Source organism: Ambystoma mexicanum, chromosome 2p, assembly GCF_040938575.1.
Source record: "Ambystoma mexicanum isolate Mex_15411 chromosome 2p, UKY_AmexF1_1, whole genome shotgun sequence".
In the NCBI taxonomy this organism is placed as follows: domain Eukaryota; kingdom Metazoa; phylum Chordata; class Amphibia; order Caudata; family Ambystomatidae; genus Ambystoma; species Ambystoma mexicanum.
The window spans coordinates 710,907,957-710,929,263 of NC_090923.1; the positions used below are offsets into that span (position 1 = coordinate 710,907,957).

At 45.8% G+C, this 21,307-nt stretch overlaps 1 protein-coding gene across 2 annotated transcripts in view; it reads left to right on the forward strand.

The window, feature by feature from the left end:
- Positions 1 to 21,307, forward strand: part of LOC138566701 (calcineurin B homologous protein 2-like) — a 170,972-nt gene that overhangs the window by 80,622 nt on the left and 69,043 nt on the right. For both annotated transcript variants that reach the window (XM_069644288.1, XM_069644287.1), the window contains one exon: positions 6,346 to 6,470. In XM_069644288.1, the coding sequence (XP_069500389.1) occupies positions 6,346 to 6,470 (125 nt within the window). The remainder of the gene's footprint in view (positions 1 to 6,345; positions 6,471 to 21,307) is intronic.

The window sequence follows — 21,307 nt, forward strand, 5'->3', positions numbered from 1 at the left end:
AATGTCCACTGCTAACTTCTGCCACGGTTGACCGGGAACTGAATTTGCTATCAAGGGTACTTCCCTCACCACCTTACTTTTATCTCCCAATTGGCAGGCACTACACTGTTTCACTATCTCCTCAGCCATCCTATTGATCCTGGGCCACCAGTAGCTATGCCTTAGTCTCCTATTAGTAGCTCCCTCTCCCAAATGACCTTGATGGGCCAACTCCAACAAGCTCCTTCTCACTCCTTCGGGAAGCACTATACAGTTTCCTCTCCTCAACCTGTCACCTTGCAAACTCAGCTCATCACGTATCTCCCACCATACCTCAAATTTCTTTTCAAGGGACCCTCTGTCTGGTCATCCTTCCACTGTCCATTGCTTTATACACTTAAATTCTTGATCTGCCATTTCTGCTTGTTCCCACTCTTCTCTGTCCACGCGACCCAATTCAGCCATAACATACTCCTCAATTTCTTGGAATTGACTAGAATGATCTTGTACTGCTGGCAATCTCGATAAGCAATCTGCTACTAGATTATTTTTCCTGGTAGGTAACTGACCTCAAAATTGTATAACTGCAGTCCAAGGCCCCACCTTCTTATCCTTGGAGCACCTACCGTCCATCTATTACTGTTAAACAATTGTACGAGCGGTTTATGATCTGTTCTCACCGTAAATCTCCTCGCCCACAGAAAGTACTTGAAATGGCTCACTGCCCAAAACATTGCTAACGCCTCCCATTTTATAACGGAATAATTCCCTTCTGCCCCTCTGAGTGGTCTAGAAGCAAATGCTATGACTCTTTCAACCTTACTACCATCATACTGCATTAATGTGGCTCCTAAACCCAGAGTGCTTGCATCCACAACTAGCACCATTCTATCCTTTACATCAAACATCCCAATTGAAGGGACATGAACAATTCCTTGCTTGATCATTTTAACAGCTTCTTCACATTGTGCGGACCATTGGAATCTGACTCCCTTTTTCAACAGAGCCTTTAAAGGCGTGGTAATTACTGCAAAATCCCTCACAAATGTATGGTAATGCTCGGCCAATCCTAAGAAAGACCTAACTTGGTCTTTATCTCTAGGACTTGGAGCTTTCTCAATAGCCTCAACAAGACATGTTTTGGGTCTATTTCCTTGACTTGACACAGTCTGACCAAGATATTCTACACTATCTACAGAAATCTTATATTTACTCCTTTTAACAGTCAGACCTGCTTCCTCCAACTTTGTTAACACCACTCTTAACATTTTATCATGCTCCTTACTGGACTCTGCATACACTAGCACATCATCCTGGAAAATGATTATATTATTAACGCCCTCCAATACCATATCCATAATCCTCTGAAATACAGCAGCCGCTGAGACTAAGCCAAAAGGCATTCTGCAGTATTTAAATGTCCCTTCAGTAGTGATGAAGGTCGTTAAATGTTGGCAATCCTCTGAAAGCGGGATCTGATGATAAGCCTGCGATAGGTCAATTACAGAGAATTTTCTCGCCTTATTCAACGTGGCCAACTCTTCATTAATAGTAGGTAGAGGATGGTGTTCTACTAAGATGTTCTTATTAAGGTCTCTCAGGTCTACACATAGTCTCATGCCCCCGCTAGCCTTGGTTGCCATGACAACTGGAGTGAACCATTCCGCCCCTTCCATCCTTTCTATAATTCCTCTTTGGAGTAGTGCTTCAATCTCTTCCTTCACCTTGTGTTTAATGTTCTGTGGGAATGGCCTGACCTTGTGTATCCTTGGGACAGCTACCCTCTTCAGTTTAATTCTGTGTTCATATCCTTCTAGTTTTCCCAGATCTTCAGTGAACACATTAGGAAAATCTCTCTCCCACTGATCTCTTACTTACTCTTACTGCGATAGTAACTGGATTCTCAGCGTTCGCCTGGATTCTGATCCACTCCAGCCCAATAATGAGGATCCTTCCTTAGTGACGAAAATGTCACCTTCAATTTCTGAGAGAGACAGGAACGGTGGACCCCCGCAGGTTGGCGAATGACAAAGCTTGCGACTAAACCTTCTTCTAGCATGTCCACAGGGGCCTCTCCAGAATAGACCTCCTACTTGTATCAAGCGAGCTGTTCCCCTGCATCGTGGACATCCACATCGGGCTACAGGTAATCTCCGACCATGCCCCAGTTATCGCGCAACTCCAGAGAGAGGGTCTACCAACACTGCGACAAAGGACCTGGAAGTTGCAGGATTACCTCCTAGTGGACATAGCAGACAGTCAGGAACTTTCGCAATCTTTAATCAACTACTCAGAGAACATAGGCAAAGGAGCCCCAGAGGCTATGGTATGGGACGCCATGAAGCTGGTGATTCGAGGGGTGACCATGAATTGCACACAGCACGTGGCAGACTTCTACGAGGGGGACACCATACTCACCTTCGAGGACTGCAAAAGGAAATTCCAGGTGCCAGAAGGCGAGAGGTTCCGCTACACCCAACTCCGACACTGGCTGTCCCACCACACGATGAGGACGCACGGGCACAGAGAACTCACAGCACTAGAATGCACGCTAGTGGCAACCCCTCCCAAGGGGAAGATATCGACCCTGTACAGTTTACTGGACAGAACAGACCCCGAATCCAAGGAACCCTACATACATGAAACAGTGCGAGAGAGACCTGGGCAGAGAACTAGATATGACCAGCTGAGATTGCATCTGGTCAAGAACCCACAAGACCTCCAAATGTGTGACGAATAAAGAGGGAGCCATTAAGGTTTGCTACAGGTGGTACATGACACCAGAAAGGCTACATAAATGCAATCCTGCCATACCGCCGAACTGCTGGAGAGGCTGTGCAGAGAAAGGAATGCTGTTTCACTTTCTCTGATCATGTCCAAAAGCGGAAAGGTTCTGGAAGGAGGTCCTGGAACAGATCCGACAGATCACAGGCCTATCGATCCTGTGGGACACAGGCATTATTCTACTGGGAGACACAGGAGGACAGTTCCTGATGACTGGTAATGTTGCAGATCTCTGCACGCACCTGCTAACTGCAGCTAAAATCTCAATCGCCAAGCTATGGAAACTTCAGGAGAGCCCATCGACCCCGGTGTGGTGGGTAAAGTGCTGGGACATCGCCGCAGCCGAGAAAATAACAGCCATCCGCCTGGGCAACAGTAACAAGTTTTACAACACCTAGGACCCGTTTTTCGACTTTGTGCAGAAATTCCCAGGCATGGCCAGACAACCACCATCTCTCCGTTGGCTGACCAAAATGGACTAACAGATTAATCGCCCCCTGGCCTGGCCACAGAGTGGTCTAACCAACCGCATTCATTGAACTAAAGCCCTGTAAAACTGATACGAGATGGTTGCATCCCCCTCTGGCCCACCCCGGAACAACCCCCACCCCGTGTTCACATTCGCCTCAGTTGAGGCCATGTTGACTCTTGTTATGTTACACTTTGACAGCATGTCACAAAGCACGATAAAGATTTTGTAATTTATAAATGCCAATAAAAGGAAGTGTTGAAAAAAAACTCTCTGCTTTATATAGAAGACTTGAATGGTAAAGAAATTACATCATTTTTTTAAATGGACGAATATCTAAATCCTTTAAGAAATATGTTAAGCAAAACGAATATAATGTTAGTTTTCCCCAGCCTTTCTTGAATGGAGGAATACACCTTCCATGATGCAAAGTAATGCAAAGCTAAAAATGACGTTTAGGTTTTGCAAATTTACTTTCAAGAATTAAATCCACACAACAAAAGATACCTGCTTATTGGTTGAAAAGGGGTGCCTGTGTATTTGTATGTAGTGTGAAGAAAATGTTAAATTCCACATAAATGCAAACCCTTCTTTGTGAGTGTCAAATGAAACACATAATGAAAATAAAAAACAGTTACACTTTTTTGCCTTGAAATAAGGTGCAGAACTTTATATTTAAATGGAACTTTATTTTGGGTTTTCTGAAGCAAAATAGCAAATGCCCCCCCCCCTCATTTCTGATCACCAATCGTTAGCAAAGAGGTGTTAAGTTGTCTAAATACCCCAGTAGCAGGTCTGTGGACTTTGCTGGCAGAGCAGTGTTTTGCACTTTGTCTGTCACAGGCCTTCTCTCATTATTGCTGAGGGCAGGCAGCCGCTGAAGTCCAGTGTAATATAACTTCTTACTCCAGGGCGTATTACAGAGGCTGGTGAGTTCTCTTTTTAGGTCACATGATTAAAAGACCACAGAGAGGAGGGACCATCTTCTATGTTGTTTTTAGAAAAGGGTAGCATGGAGAGTATGTACTCATGGACTGCGTCAGGGCGTTTCAACTTTTTCAGTTGAAATATGCCCCTGGCCTGAGGGGACTGGAGGGGGCGAGCAGCTGCCCTTTGCAAGCAGTCCTATGATACAGCAACATACTCCTTTAATTCAGGGCATCAAGTTTGCGCTTTGCAGCGTGCATGTTACACACTGCCTTTGCTGGCGCCCTCAGGCTGTCACCTCCTTCGATTTTGCATTAACTAGCAGGGTAGCCATCACCTTGTTGCTTTTTTACTCTGGTTTCACTGACATTAGACACTTGTTGTCAAAGAGCAATTAATAGCTTTTCAACTGACATTTAGTGTTTCAGCTCCTCACTAACTGCCTGTTGTGATAATGTGCAGCTATTAAAGGAATAGTTCACTCTACAATTTTATTGGCTCAAATGATGGGCCATGATCAAAAAATATATATAAAAATATGTTTTAAGAAAGTTCCTATGTAAACTTTTGAGCAGTAGGAGGCATCCATTTTGTGAAATGGATAAGCCTCCTGTGCTTGTGTTAATCTCTGCCCTTGCGGCACTAATGAAGCAAAAGCCAGCCAGCTGTAATAAACAAAAGCTACGAGCAGGTGGCTATTGCTTCATTATTGCCGGAGAGCAGAGATTAACACAAGCTGCTGCTGGTAAATGCTTTTAATTTCATTATTTTTTCAAAGCACTGCAAAATAAATGCTGCGGTTTTCCTTCTAACTTAGAAAGAAAACCGCAGCATTTATAACGTTGTATTTATGTTTGCATATTTATGTCCCCCGACCTGAGGGAGCCCAGGAGACTCAAAGCTGAAGCCACCGCAAACATAAATACAAAGTTGTTGTATTTGTAAATGCTGTGGTTTTCTTTCTACGTTTCCCGGAGCCCGGGAAACGTAGAAAGAAAACCGACCCGGGGCAGCCCAGGAGACTCAAAGCTGAAGCCACCACAATCATAAATACAACGTTGTTGTATTCATGATTTCCGTGGTTTTCTAACTGTGCCTTGGCTTTTTGCCTTTCATTTTACATTTTCTGTGCTGCCCTAGGCTTGGGGAGCACCGAAAATGTAAAATGAAAGTGAAGGCAGCCCCCTCCATGTTCAGCTCTCCTCTGGTTGCAGTAAGCAAAAGCTCCCAGTAGGCAGATTTTGCTGCTTATTTAGTGCCACCAGGGCAGAGCTTAAGATGAACGGAGGCTGTCTGAAATGACAAAATGGATGCTCCCAAGTAAATGCTTTGAGCCTCATTTGCTCAAAAGTTTACATAGTAACTGTATTTAAAAATATGTTTAATGTATGTGTTTGATTATTGCCCATCTTTTGGGAGAATAACATTTTAGAGTGAACTATTCCTTTAACGCCCTTGCTCAATTTATATTAACTCCATTACAATTTAAGCAACCCATGGTGTCGCTGACTGTTTTTCTCAGCAGTAACTCAGAGCCCCTCTGCCCCCAAACATCATGTTGCAATGGTCCTGACACATCTTCAGCCAGACCTGTATTTTTCGGGAGCCAAAGTTTCAAGTAAGCAACAAGTGTTTTGACGAAGACGAGGACTCAATATAATGAATATTACTGGTAAGGTATTGGGCCATTACTTGTAGTGCTTTACTTCCTCGTCACAGTACTTTCCTCGCTTTCCCACCCAGTTAGATGGCGTTGGCCTTCAAGACTTGGATATGTTCCCGAAGTGTAGTACTACTAGTAGGAATGCATGCCCAAACCAACTCGTCATTATAGGAGTGTTTTACAATTAACACTTTAAATGCGGAAAGGGGTCAACCAAAATAAACACAGAAGTGGTCTAGAGTGGCATGGTGAGAAAGAGCTGGGGACAAGGGGGGGGGCAGTGTAGCTATCTAGATTTCACACCCTCCTTTACTCTTTATTTCCACTGAAGACTCACTGTGCTGCTGTTATCGTCTCCCCTGCATAGAAACAGAGGTGAGTGTGTGTCAATGTGTGTGTGTCAGGTCTCAGAGTCGGGGCAGGCAGGGGTTGTATTGGTATGGTGTTCCGTTACACCCCGTCACACTTATACGTCTGTTTGGGAGTCTTCCTGTGTCATCTCAGTGTTGTCTCTTACCCGCAGGGATGCCATTGACTTTCCAACCTTCATTCGGATCCTGGCACATTTCCGTCCCATCGAGGAAGACAAATCCAAAGAGCCTTGCCTGGACCCAGAACCCATCAACAGCAGGAACAACAAGCTAAAATGTGAGCCCTGCGCCTGAGGAAAGGGGGCAAAGCGTGCATGGAGGAGGGTGGGTGGCTCTAACTCAAGATCCAGGGGCGGGGAAGGGGTGGGGGGGTGTTGGACGGAGACCTTCCGAGGGGCATACACTTGAAGGGAGATGGAACGGATGATGCAGTGCGGTGAGCATTACAGAGGGTCTATTCACCACTGATGATTAGAGAGTAGGTCCCTCCGGCCAAACATGCAGTAGCAGTTGGGGTTTCACCCCCATGAAACCCTTGTGTCCACTGTGATGCCTATTGTGGTAAAGTGGTTGTTGTCTTAATGGGAAAGGATCACAGACTGGAAGTAACCTATGCAATTTCGGATATGCCTCCAAATGATTCAAATTAACCATCTACAAATGGCTTCTGCTGTATTCAGTTACAGCATGTGGGTTTCTGAACAATGGAAACTTGTCCGGCTGAAAAAACACATAACTGTGTCAGCTGGTTAAAAAATAAACACCAAAACCAGTTTGAAGATGCAGTTGCAGACATGTGATCTATAGCACCAGATGCCCAACATCCATACAGCTGCAACTGGATCCAGTGGGGTGTATTTGTTACATGTGAAGCTGAATTTCTATCACAAATTCCTTTCATCTTATATTCGCTGCTCAATACTACATAGCAACAGTTTCCAGTGGCATTAACATTGTTAAGCTTGGAGGACAGCTCAGTAGATTAGTGCATCTACTGCAGTTTATCTGTATTACTGGACGGTCATCGTTTCCAATCCCAAAGTTCCAAGTCTGCCTTTTATTCTTTTGATGTTGATAAGAGTATCATTGGTTTGAATAATAATAACGCCTGTGATTACAGTCCTTTTAGACCTAGGTGGTGAAACGCCATATACGCAACCAGTTATTACATAGATCCCACTCATTACACTCTGTCACGCCCCTCCGAAGACGGTGGTCCTTGTGGCATCGATGGACCTTAGGACGGCGGGTGTCAGCCATTTTTACTAGCAAGATGGCCGCCGCAACTAGAGATGCGGGTCTAGCCTCTTCACGCCTCGGTATCCAGGAAGTACCGTCTCCCTACCCGAGTGTAGGTATATCTGTTCCTGTGATCAGCACACGAATGCGTTGCTACTCCGCTACAACAACGCTACGTAAGTTCGCATCTAGGTAATCCTGATACGTCTTGCTAATCACTAACCTTTCGGCATTCTAAACATTCCTACCCTGTCTCAATTTCAGTGCATTCCTCACCGCTTCTCTGTCTCCCGATCCCACGGATTCCATCTCTTTCTCACCTAAGTTTGCCCGCCGGTTCCGTTCCGGAGCGCGGTAAGCTTCATTCAGGACTCTCCGAGAACCGGCATATTGATTTCCCGTTTCTCTACCTTTTCCGACTCACTATTCCATCTTCCTTCTCATAGCTACAGGCATATGCTACACCGGTATTGCAACCGCCCGCGCAAAACCCTGCACTACCGAAACAACTCCCAGCTCCGCCCTTCTTGCCTCTCAGGTAAAGATTCCCCTGTGGCTTTCCCCTATTCTAGCTAGTTCTCTTACTAGTTCTAATCACAACCTTTCCTTACTATCGTAGAGGTTCTCTGAAGTTTCTGACTGGCACCTTTTCCCGCACAACGTTCCTGTTTAAGGGTAATCTACATTCCTAACCTCTTACATTTCCATATTTCACTTACCTGCTTATACTTACCAGTTTCTTTCTCTTTCAAGACGAACGTTCTCCGGACTTCACCTGAATCTCCGCTGCAGTGAAGACATCTTTCCCGCAACCTTCGACACAGGGTTTTCTTCCCCAGAGGGTTTCCCTGGGATCTCTTCTCCTATCTGGTTATCTAGGTGAGGAAAGAGGTACCTGGGAGGCTTTCACATTCATCTCCCCGTTTGGAACAAGGAGATTCTTCCCCTGCTGGAAGGTGCCAATCACAGGATAGGAAGAGAGGTAACGGTGAGTCTTTGGGGTAACCTGCCAGCAGTTAAAGTTTGTAATTATTATTGTGACTATCATCATTTCTGACAGTTAGCAACGCCTAAATCATATGTTTTGAAATTTATCCTGAATTATCAGGAGTTCTGAGCAGGTTATCTCAGGGGTTCAGGGTTACAAGGGAATATGGACCCAGCCCAACAACAGCAATTAGTTACTGCTGTACAAGCGTTGACGGCTGAAGTGCAGGCTTTAAAACAGGAGAATGCCTTTCTCCGACAACAGGTAGGCAGAGTCCCTAGTTGTTCTGAGATACCTCCTGGCCCAATTCCGGGGGGTTTATACGATGGTAATCCTCATAAACTCAAGGCCTTTATTGAGGCTTGTACCGTTCAATTTTCATTCAAGACAGCCTTTTTTCAAAGTGACCGTGATAAAGTAGGACATATGATTGCAAATTTAACAGGTCCTGCTTTAGCCTGGGCCACGCCTCTTGTTACTACAAATAATGCTTTGTTAGATTCTTACCCCGCCTTTTTGAACAGTCTCAGAGCCATGTTTAGCCGTCAAGAAATCACGGTTTCAGCCCAAGAACAGTTATTGGATTTCAAACAAGGATCCCAAGATCTGTTGTCTTATATCACCACTTTCAAGCAGTTAGCAGCTGGCACATCATGGGCTGACTATGCTCTGATCACTATATTCCGTAGGGGATTAAACGAGGAGTTAAAAGATGAGATCTCCCGAGTACCCAGACCTCCAAATCTGGCAGAATTAATAACCATGGTCATGCAGATGGACTACTGATTGCAAGAAAGATTAAAGGAACGACGTTGCGGCCGTCCCGTGAGACAACCTGTTACATACTCTCCTAGTGTAGGGAAAACTCAGACTAAAGAACCTATGCAGATAGGAACTACCAGAGGCCATCTTACCCCGGAAGAGCGCAATAGACGTCGAGTCAAGAGGCTGTGTATGTATTGTGGTTCCAAGGAACACACCATTCAAGATTGTCCTCTCATCCCAGTCAAAAGACAGGGAAACGCCATTTCCCAACCGCAAGGAGAACCGCGTTTAGGGAGTCAGTAACAGGTTTCTCATCCACAATGTTACCATCACAAGTAACAGAGATCCCCGATCTTAGTTCAAATCAAATGGGGAGATTCAGATTCCATTCTGGTCACGGCCTTAATAGACTGTGGGGCCGCGGGGAATTTTGTCGATACCTTCTGGAAGGCCACTCATAACATCCCGTGTTCAGTGAAGACCTTGGCAATACCAGTTGAGTCGGTGGATGGTAGTCCGTTAACTTCAGGACCCATAAAGGAACAAACAATACCCTTGCGGATGAATATTCCCTCCCATCAAGAATCCATTGTCTTTGATGTAATCCGTACAGCACACTATCCAGTAATTTTAGGCTTACCCTGGCCCATAATCCTTATATCAATTGGAAGGCGGGCACTGTCTTTCTGGGTTCTGAACATTGTTTGACGCACTGTCTCTTGGACGGAGCTGTGGGGTTTCGTCCTACAATCTCTGTGTTAGAAAATACGGGTTCCATCTCTATGTTGAACCATATTCAGGAATTACCCCTCGAATACAGGGAATTTCAGACAGTATTTTCCGATTCAGAATATGCCGAACTACCCCCACATCGGAGAGATGACTGTGCCTTGGAACTAGTTCCAGATGCACCGATTCCTTTCGGTCGCATGTATGTCTTATCAAGACGAGAACGTGAAGTCCTTAAGGAATATCTCCAAAAGAATCTTCGCAATGGACTTATTCAAGAATCCACCTCGCCAGCTGGAGCCTCCTTATTCTTCATCCCCAAGAAAGATTCTACGGAACTCAGACCGTGTATAGATTTCCGGGGCTTGAATAAAATCACTACCCCTGATCGCTATCCTATGCCCCTCATACAAGATATACTTGAAGCCGTTGAAGGAGCTACCATCTTCACAAAACTAGATCCCCGCGGGGCTTACCATCTCATTCGTATACAAGCTGGCGATGAGTGGAAGACGGCGTTCCGTACTCCTTTGGGACATTATGAATATAAAGTAATGCCTTTCGGTCTGTCCAACGCCCCCGCCGTCTTCCAACGCTTTATGGACCACATATTTTCAGATATTCTTCTTCACACAGTTATTGTCTACTTAGATGATATTCTGGTTTTCTCTACATCCCCATCGGAACACCGTCAGCATGTGAAGGAAGTCCTAAGGAGACTGTTTAACAATCATCTCTATTGCAAACTGGAGAAATGTGAGTTTCACAGGAACCCGGTTGCCTATCTGGGATACATAATATCTGCAAATGGGGTAGCCATGGACCCTAGGAAAGTATCAGCTATTACTGACTGGCCGATACCGATGTGCATCAAGGATCTGCAGAGATTTCTGGGATTTGCAAATTTTTATAGACATTTCATCCCACATTATTCTCAAGAAATTCTCCCACTGACTGCTCTTCTTAAAAAGAATGTACGGTTTCTTTGGTCAGAAGAGGCACAACTAGCATTTGAGAGACTGAAGAAACATTTCCTCACAGAACCCATCCTGATTACTCCAGATCAAGCCAAAAGATTCATTGTTGAATCAGACGCATCTCATCAGGCCCTTAGGGCCGTTCTGCTTCAAGAAAATGATCAAGGAATAGAATGTCCTACAGCCTATCTATCTAAAACACTGTCTCCCTCTGAAATAAATTATTCAGTGCTTGAAAAGGAACTACTGGCTATAAAAGGGGCATTTGAAGAGTGGAGACACCTGCTATTGGGAGCAAGACAACCAGTTGAGGTCCGAACAGATCACAGTAATTTACGCGCCTTACAATATTCTCAGACCCGAAATAGCCGACAGGCACGTTGGGCACACTTCTTTTCACCGTATGAGATTGTATTCACCTTTATTCCCGGAAGAGCCAATCTCAAGGCGGATGCTTTGTCTAGAAAGGATTATAACTCCTCTACGCCCTTCCGAGCAGAGCCTCTGTTTCCCCGAGCCAAATTCGTGCAGGTAGTTACCACATTTCTTCAAAACGTGGCTAACTCGACTTTGCAATTCATCCAGTTGAATCCAAAATTTCTGTCAACCTGGAAACTTACCTTGGTCCAAGGATGTACTTATAAAGACAAGAAGCTCTTTCTCCCTTCGAGTGAACTAAGAAGAACGGTTCTGAATCTTTGTCACGACTCTTACCTAGCTGGTCACAGAGGTGTGACTAATACTAAGGAATTGATCCAGCGAAATTTCTGGTGGCCGGAAATGACTCGAGACATCATAGACTATGTTTCCGCTTGTGCCATATGCTTGCAATCTAAATGCCCGCGATCTGCCCCTTCAGGTCTCCTCTCAGTAATGCCAGCTCCTAACCGTCCTTGGCAAATGATTTCAACAGATTTTATTGTTGACCTGCCAATCTCGGACGGTTGCACAGTAATCATGGTCACAATCGATTACTTTAAAAAATTGGCACATTTTGTTCCACTTCCGCGGATTCCTACCGCATCCCAGATGGCACAGATTTTTCTTTCGCAAATTTTCTCTCTTCACGGACTTCCTGAGACCATCGTTTCTGATCGAGGTTCACAATATACGTCTCGATACTGGCAGCAGGTATGCAAGAGTTTGCATATCTCCCGAGCGTTGAGTTCAGGATTCCATCCACAGACGAATGGTCAGAAAGAACGTCTAAATCAGACTCTGGAGGGTTATTTGCGTTGTTACATCTCTTCCTCGCAAGACAACTGGTGTCCCTTGTTACCTTTGGCTGAGTTTGCCTATAATAACTCTCGACACTCAGCCTTGGGGTTCAGCCCTTTCTTTTGCTCCTACGGATATCACCCTCTGTGTTTTCCCAGTGGTCCAATCTCTGCATCCAGGTTTCCCGATGTGGACAATCTCATCAATACTATTCAGACGGGACATCAAACAGCCAGGACCTCTCTTCTGGAAGCCAAGGCCCGTGTGAAACGCTCTGCTGATAGACATCACACTCCAGCTCCGAGATTGGTGCCGGGGGATTTAGTTTGGTTGGCTTCCCGATTTTTGCCTCGTCATCTGGTGCCGTCCAAACTGTCCCCAAGATACTTGGGTCCTTTCCCGTTTTGCAACGATTGGTATCGTCTGCTTACAGGCTCAAACTCCCTCCGTCTTGGTCCAGGATTCATCCTGTTTTCCATGTGTCACAATTGAAGAAAGACGTGGTGGATCGCTTTTCCCCGAGTACGAATGGGTGCACCCCCTCCTGTCATCACCCCGATGGGTCCCGAATATGAAGTGGCTGGTATTTGCAATTCTCGTCTTTTTTTCGGGGACGTCTGCACTTCTTGATTGACTGGAAGGGGTATTCTCCGGCTGATCGCTCATGGGAACCTGCATCAGCTGTTCATGCTCCGGCTCTGGTCCGCCGGTTTTTTCGATCTCATCCGAATAAACCGGGTGGCCCGGGGCATTCGAGGGGGCATACTGTCACGCCCCTCCGAAGGCGGTGGTCCTTGTGGCATCGATGGACCTTAGGGCGGCGGGTGTCAGCCATTTTTACTAGCAAGATGGCCGCCACAACTAGAGATGCGGGTCTAGCCTCTTCACGCCTCGTTATCCAGGAAGTACCGTCTCCCTACCCGAGTGTAGGTATATCTGTTCCTGTGATCATCACACGAATGCGTTGCTACTCTGCTACAACAACGCTACGTAAGTTCGCATCTAGGTAATCATGATACGTCTTGCTAATCACTAACCTTTCGGCATCTAAACATTCCTACCCTGTCTCAATTTCAGTGCATTCCTCACCGCTTCTCTGACTCCCGATTCCACAGATTCCATCTCTTTCTCACCTAAGTTTGCCCGCCGGTTCCATTCCGCAGCGCGGTAAGCTTCATTCAGGACTCTCCAAGAACCGGCATATTGATTTCCCGTTTCTCTACCTTTTCCGACTCACTATTCCATCTTCCTTCTCATAGCTACAGGCATATGCTACACCGGTATTGCAACCGCCCGTGCAAAACCCTGCACTACCGAAACAACTCCCAGCTCCGCCCTTCTTGCCTCTCAGGTAAAGATTCCCCTGTGGCTTTCCCCTATTCTATGTAGTTCTCTTACTAGTTCTAATCACAACCTTTCCTTACTATCGTAGAGGTTCTCTGAAGTTTCTGACTGGCACCTTTTCCCGCACATCGTTCCTGTTTAAGGGTAATCTACATTCCTAACCTCTTACATTTCCATATTTCACTTACCTACTTATACTTACCAGTTTCTTTCTCTTTCAAGACGAACGTTCTCCGGACTTCACCTGAATCTCCGCTGCATTGAAGACATCTTTCCCGCAACCTTCGACACAGGGTTTTCTTCCCCAGAGGGTTTCCCTGGGATCTCTTCTCCTATCTGGTTATCTAGGTGAGGGAAGAGGTACCTGGGAGGCTTTCACATTCATCTCCCCGTTTGGAACAAGGAGATTCTTCCCCTGCTGGAAGGTGCCAGTCACAGGATAGGAAGAGAGGTAACGGTGAGTCTTTGGGGTAACCTGCCAGCAGTTAAAGTTTGTAATTATTATTGTGACTATCATCATTTCTGACACACTCTCACTTAGCTGTGTGATTTGACCTGTAGGTTACACAGATTTCTGCACCAGGGGTATAACCATTGCTTTAAGTGGAATGCAAAATCGAGGTTGAGCTCCCACAAAGGTGTGTGGCCAAAGTGCAGGGCATGGCCTAACGAGTTATGAGCGTGGCCTTCTGGAGGGACATGTGGCTTGGGCAAGGGCCGACTGCCCCAAACAAAACATCATGAGACCCTGCAAACATGCATTTGGTAGTCTTGTTTGCATCCAGCCTGCATGCTGTAAATACATTTCCCTCTTACCCAGTTAGTAAATAAATCCCTGTCTGTAAAGAAATTACTTTCTTTCCCAGCATATAAAGAATTCTCAGTGAATAAATGACCCTGCTTCTGTTAATAAATCACACATGCCTGGCATCAGGGACAGCTTTAGCCTTCTTAGCGGTCATTTAGGGTTTTAGCTCTCCACTGCTTACTGTCCTTTGTTCTGCTGTGCAGAGGCAAATACACGTGTCCTGTTATACTCTGGAGCCCCTCACCCCTTCCCTCCATTGCTGTATCTAGGATTTTTCCACAGTATGAAGCCATGAGGTAATACTATTCGCATATTCTCTAAGAAAGCATCAGTCTTCAGAAACTAATAGACTGATACAACCGCAATTCAAACGGTCAAAAGCTGGTAGTGCAAGCTTTCCCTCCCTTGCAGCAAAACTGTGGAACTCACCTGCGCCCGCCCTGTGAGCTGAACAATCGTATTGGGCATTCAGGAGATGCCTAAAAACGTGGCTATTTGTATAATTTCTCTAGGGGTTGCGTTCACACTCTGTCTTCTAACTCTGTTTAAGTGTAACTGGTACTGTAACAGCACAACGATGCATCCGAGTGTAGTGCGCTTTATAAATAAAACAGAATAAATACATAATTTAAAAAAAAATTAAATAAAGGCTCTGTCCCTTTAAATGTGCATTTGCCGGCCAAAGACAGACCTCGTTAATGCGTTTTAACTTATCACTGACATGTTTTATCCTTCTTTCAGTTCTCTGGTGTGGGGCAGGGAATGAGCTTGGGAATAATGGAGTTCAAAGTGGGTCGCACCCTCAATGATAAACCCAAGCAAATGACCCACTGGAGTTTGCATTTGAAAACATCTCCATTATAATCTATACACCACACAGCTACCTCAGAGGGGGAATTGGGGTCGGTGGGCAGCACACATCATTTTGAAATGGGCCTCCACGATTCTTTAGTCTGCCCTGAAATCACCTATTAGAACTGGGAAGGCGATATATAGCACCAAGGAAAGCCTCTGGCTGCTTTGCATAAAATAAGAGCATTTTGGGAATATAAGAATGACCATATCACACGTGTAATACTCTGCACTCCTTGTAATCAAGTAAGCTTAACTATTCTAGCAAAAGGTGAGAAGCAATAATGAAACTGAATGTAATCAAATTTCAGGTGCCGGGCAGAACAGGTCAACCCTGGCACATGAGTTGAATAACTGAAGCAGAACAAAACAAAGTTCCCTATTAGGAAACGCATGTTCCTCGCACACTATCTTAGGCCCTAATACGAGCCAAGCATTTTAGAAAACAAATTTCTTCAATTTGACAGAATTTTAGGAAATTCCTTGTGTATATGCAATCTTTCATAACCGACTAATTCATAAAAAGTTATATTTCCTTGTATCACAAATCTGACTTCTGACAATATTAATTCATTGTGATTAGTATTTATTCATTAGGCCGAATGCGTTTTCGAGATCATCTTTTTCTTCATCAGGGGCAAATTTAAAGTTTAATTCTACAGAAATAATGCAAATAACATGCTTTTTTAGTAAATCATAACACCATTTTATAAAAAGAGAACAGTGAGTAATACTTGATTGACTCTAAGGTTCATCATTTTATAAAAAGAGAACAGTGAGTAATACTTGATTGACTCTAAGGTTCCTCAGGCCCTGGGAGATTGGAGAAATTGCCATTAAAGAACAACGAGACCCCGAGCCGTCCCAGAGTTCAGGAAGGCAGAGCTGGGAAGGCGCGGATTGGAGGTGGCGCCTCATCAGTATTTGAGCGGATGCATCCTCGTGGAACAATAGGCCTCCGGAGACCTTGCAACACCCCCACTCCGAGCCAGTGAGCAGAGATGGGTCTTGAGACTCTGAGGGACACCAGACCCCCGGGGGCGGGTTAGCGGGCCTGACGGCCGCCTTAGTGATATCCGAGCCTTACTACGAGGCCGTTTGAGCCGCCTCCCAGAGAAGAGAGGGAGAAAGAACGGGACTCCACCTTGGTTGGCGCCCGTTATTCAGCAACAGCGATTTGCTCTCCACCCCGACACTACGATATCCAGGGTTGCTCTGCCCAGACGGGGCCCACTCAAATCAGACCCGGACTGGTGGGCCGACAGTGCGCCGTGAGAGCGCCTGATTCTCTGCCAGCCCTCCCCATGTGGGATTGAGGGCAGCCGCGGATGCCGGGCACAGATGACAGAATGGAGGTCCGCCCCTAGGACCGCTAGGACTCAGTGAGAAACAGCCAGACCTTGCACCATCCTGTGGTGAAGACAACAGGCAAAGCAGGTACTCCGCTCCGGGTGGAATCCCTTTTCATTGATCTTGTGCTTCAGTTACCACAAGCAAAGCCCTGCGTCAGCACCTGGCCACCCAACATGCCTGCAATCAGAGGGGCCTTCCTATAGCAAGCCCATCCAGTCTTCTGTGACTAGGCAAAATGTCCCATGGGCTCTGGACTGTGTAGTAAACCCTGTTGCTCCCAACATAGGATCCCCTGCTGAAGCTGCCATGTTATAGGAGGGGGCAGCTGGACACCCCACTGCGGCCTGAGACCACCCGCCTACCAGACCGGACCACTGTGGAGACCATGGGGGGAAGCCTGCCTCCCTTGGTGTAACCTTTCTGCCATAGTTCACATAACTAGCAACACCCCCCAGCCAGCACCCTCTCAGACCCTGTCCTCACACGGCAGTGACTGTAACCCTCAGCCCTGACACTCCCTAACAGCGCCCTCTCGCACCCCAGGAGGTCAGTAAGGAGGACAAAAAAGAAGGTCCCGTTGGCCCTGTACAGCCATGAAAACACAGGAATAGACTGGGGGATACCCACCCCCACATATTCCCCAGGGCCCTCTCGACTCGGCCCTTCAACCTGAAGCCCAGGAATTTAGCATCCTTGTGACCATCCATGAGCTGGGCAGCCTTGCTCCAAAACTTCTGGCACGACCATAGCCCCTCCCCGACACAGACAATCATGCCAACCACCTCAGCAGCCGACGATGAGACCCAGTCAGTGAGTAAAAGCATGGCGGCACTACTTGACGAAATCAGGGGCTTTAGGGCTGACATTGTCAAGAGGCTGGATGGTCTGGTCAAAAAAGTAGATAGAATGGACAACCGCATACCAGACCTTGAAGCCAGCCGAACTTCTGTGGACCTTTTGGAAACCCAAATCGACATGAGACTTTCAGAGTTGGAGCGGAGAGAGGAAAAGTGCACCCTAAAGATGGACGATTTTGAAAATCGAGAACGCTGCAATAACCAGAGATTTCTTGGTTTCCTGGAGCGTGAAGGTGAAACCCAGAGCGACATCCCTAAAGCCATTAATGTGGTGGTCAGTAAGCTCTTCAACGAAGGAAACACCAATGAATCTACCATCGACAGAGCCCATAGAGCGGGAGGGAGCTCCAGGGGGCCAAGGTCAATTCTGGCAAGATTCCATTGCTTCTCTGAGAAGTCAAAAATGTTGGAATTGGCAAGGAAGAGGGGCCCGATAGAGTGGGGAAATTCACAAATAACTTTTTAACAGGATCTCTCAGCTTTCATCCTGACAAGAAGGAGGCTCTGAGGGCCCCTAACAAAGTGGCTCAACACTAAAGGAGTTTGTTACAGGTGGGGATTCCCCTTTTCCCTTTCCTTCGAATATGAGGGATACAAATTCAACCTCGTTACAGAAGATGATATACAGACAGTGACACAAGACCTGTTGGGCGAAGCCACCCCTGCCAACGCACCGGACCTCTGACGGGGAGAACTGAGTGAATCCCAGAAGACTAATGGGTTTGTGGACAGACGCCCCGTTCGTGGCAACAGGAAATGTAAGAAATTAAATCTGGCGTCCCCACCTCTCAATGAAGGGTGAGGCTGAGTTCTTGGGAATTCATAGAGGAAGCAACTGGAGTGGCCTAGGAGCCCCCACATAGAGGAAATTGCACTACATCTGATTTGGCAGATCAAACAAAGTTGACTTATTGAGAGGCCGGGGGTTTTCTGTTTCTACGGACTCCTGTCTCCAATCCTGGTGGTACGGCACTGCCCCTGTGTGCTGTTCAGCTCTCTTACGTGGGATTGTAACTCCTTGGGGGGTGGGGATGTTTGGGGTTTGTTCATCAAAGTCAGGGTAACTGGGAGGGGCTCAGAGGTGTTATTTTGTTTCACTTAGACCCAGAGGGGGGTGGGAAATGGTGGCCTTGTCCAGCGACAGGATAAATGTCTCAAGTAGCCCAAGCGCCTGGGGAGGATAAATTGGGGGGGTTTGTTGTTCATCCAAGGGATTTTCAAGTTCTGCAAGCTACTAATAACCAGTCCCATCCAGAGGGGAGTTACTTCGCAATCAGCTAGATGTAGGAGGCCATGGCCTGGGGGGATTGCACACCGGGGTGTTAAATCTGAGAGCCACAAGAGAAAAGAAAGAAAGTTATTAGTAGAAATGGTAATAATGTGCATATAGGAGAACCAGTAGATTGCATGAATAGGCTTAGGAAGGCCACATTAGATCCTCCACTTGTATTGGCAGCCAATTATGACAGCTATTTAACTGCATTATTAGATTGAGTGGCCCCTAGGTAAATAAAGACAATAAGAGAAAGGGCCAATAACCAGAACTGGTTTACACCTGCCCTAACTACTCGCAAACAAGAAAAAAGAAGAGCAGAAGGATATATGGAAATCTTTATCAAAAGTCTATAGGAGTGAGATATATGAGGCAAAGATACATTATTTTAACACCCGGATCGAAGAATCAGGAAGTGACACAAAGAAATTATTTGAGATCCTTAGAAAAGTAGAAAAACCACATGCTCAACTAGATCCATTCAGCCCTACGAACTACGACTGCACAGTGGTCCAATTAGCATTTGCCAAAAAAATTGAAACAGTTCATCTTAAAATCGTCAGTAACACAACAAAGGTTACTAATTCTAATATACAGAAAGCTTTAGACATATCTCTTTCTTCTGTTAAACCTATTTTCTGTTTCAGCCCTATAAATGCATTCTACAACACGCCCTGGGGATACAATCCTGTCTTAGGTAATTCTCAGTAGTGTTGAGTTGTTTACTCCATTTTTTACATGTTTCACCTTTGCGTATAACATTGTTCCTGACAATATTAAAAATGTGTCAGTTACCCCTTTGATCAAAAAACCTGGCCAGGATCCTAAGATTCACAGTAAATGAATATCTATTACAAATGTCTCTTTTTTGTTAAAACTAATTGATAAAATTACAACTGTACAATTTCAAGGACATTTGTAAGAAGCGGCTATATTACACCTGAGACACGGAAAGTGCCCTGGTGGACCTGCAAACCCATATGTTGAATATTATGGACAAAAGCAAATTGGGTCTGCTGATGTTATTAGATCTGTCAGCAGCCTTCGACCTCATGGACCACGAGAGGCTTATTAATACCCTGGCAAGCATAGGGTATTGTTCTGAAGAAGCCATAACATGGATCAAGTCTTTTCTTAGAAATAGAACGTCAAGCATGTGTTTGGGGGATGTTACCTCAGAGGCAGCTGTGATTACTTGTGGTGTACCCCAGGGTGCCTGCCTTTCTCGGGCACATTTTAATGTGTATATTTGCTCCCTCTGTGATCTTCTTGAGAACATGGGAGTGCAATTCACTAATTAAGTGGGAATTACAATAAGGATGCTGAGAAAATCACACAAATCTATGAGAAAATTCAAGACTGGATGACAACAAATTAGCTTTGCCTTAACGGCAGAAAGACTGAACTGCTTATTTTTGGCTCAGTCCAGGCAAGAGCTGGAAATTCAGTATTTGGGGTGCTCTATTAACAACCATCGTATTGATGTAGTAAAAAAGGTGAAATCCCTAGGAGTCTTTTTTTGAGCTTCTTTAGGGGCTGATGCTCAAACAAATTCTCAATATCAACTCAGGTTGCTGCGGCTAGTCAGGTCTGTGAGAAACCAGAAGGTGTCTCAACCACTAGTCCCGGGGATCTGCCATCCAGGTAGCCAAGACATAGCCATCACTTTTGGATCCAGTTCCTGGGAGTGGACCAATGCGGGAGGATCACCTGGGTGAGGGGTCTTCAGAGAGTGGGACGCCAGAAGGTGCAGCATGGTATCCCCTTCCTTGTAACACCTTTACCCCATCCTACAAGGTAGGATGTTTAGGAACTATAAACCCCCTTCCCCTTTACAACACTTTCTCATGGACAGCCCGCTATGAGAGAAAACAGACTAACACCTGAGCAGTATACCTGACGTGTCCCAATGCAATGGTCAGGCATGGTCAGGCAATTACTGATCATCATACACACACCTGACTTCCATTACACTTCCCCACACGGAAAAAAGGCAGAGCACATGAGCAATCTCTGAGCAAGGCAAAGCACACGAGTAAACAGCAGTTTCGAGACAGCCACTGAGCAAGAGAGGAAAGACAGCAAAAACAAAGGGGATCGCGAGGAAGGAAATTCCCTTGGAACTGTTACTTTCCAGAGGCCTCAAGAATACAAAAGCGTAAGACCAGGAAACCAGGCTGAAGAATCCTGCATTGTGTACCCGGGGGCCTCCCGCGTCATTACTCAAGGCAGAGAGAATCACCAGCCACTGTGGTACAATCCTAGGCTCCAAGAACAAGGCAGCTGCAGTGAAATCAACACAGCCAGTGAGTTGGTGAGACCGATACAAGACTGGTCTGTGTTGAAGGCAAGGTTGCAAGCAGCAACAATGTATGGCGAGCACTGGAACACATATTGTTAAAATGCATATGATAAGAGACGCAAGTGAAGTAGAACAGCTGATGAGTGATTGAACTTTGAAACAAGCTACAATACCTTTGACAGAGTGTCCGGCCCCGCGTGGGTGCTCAATCAAAGGTCTCTGTAAGGGTATGAAGCTGACAAGTGACAAAAGTAGATAAATTTGGTCCGAGCCCAGCGGAGGGAGACCAATTGACAACAAACTAATACATGTGAATTGAAGTGGTCCTGCGATGGGTCAAGCAAAATCCTGCACACAGTCAAAAGTCTTCGATTTTGATGACGTAGAGAAAGTTTGGAAAAGTACATGA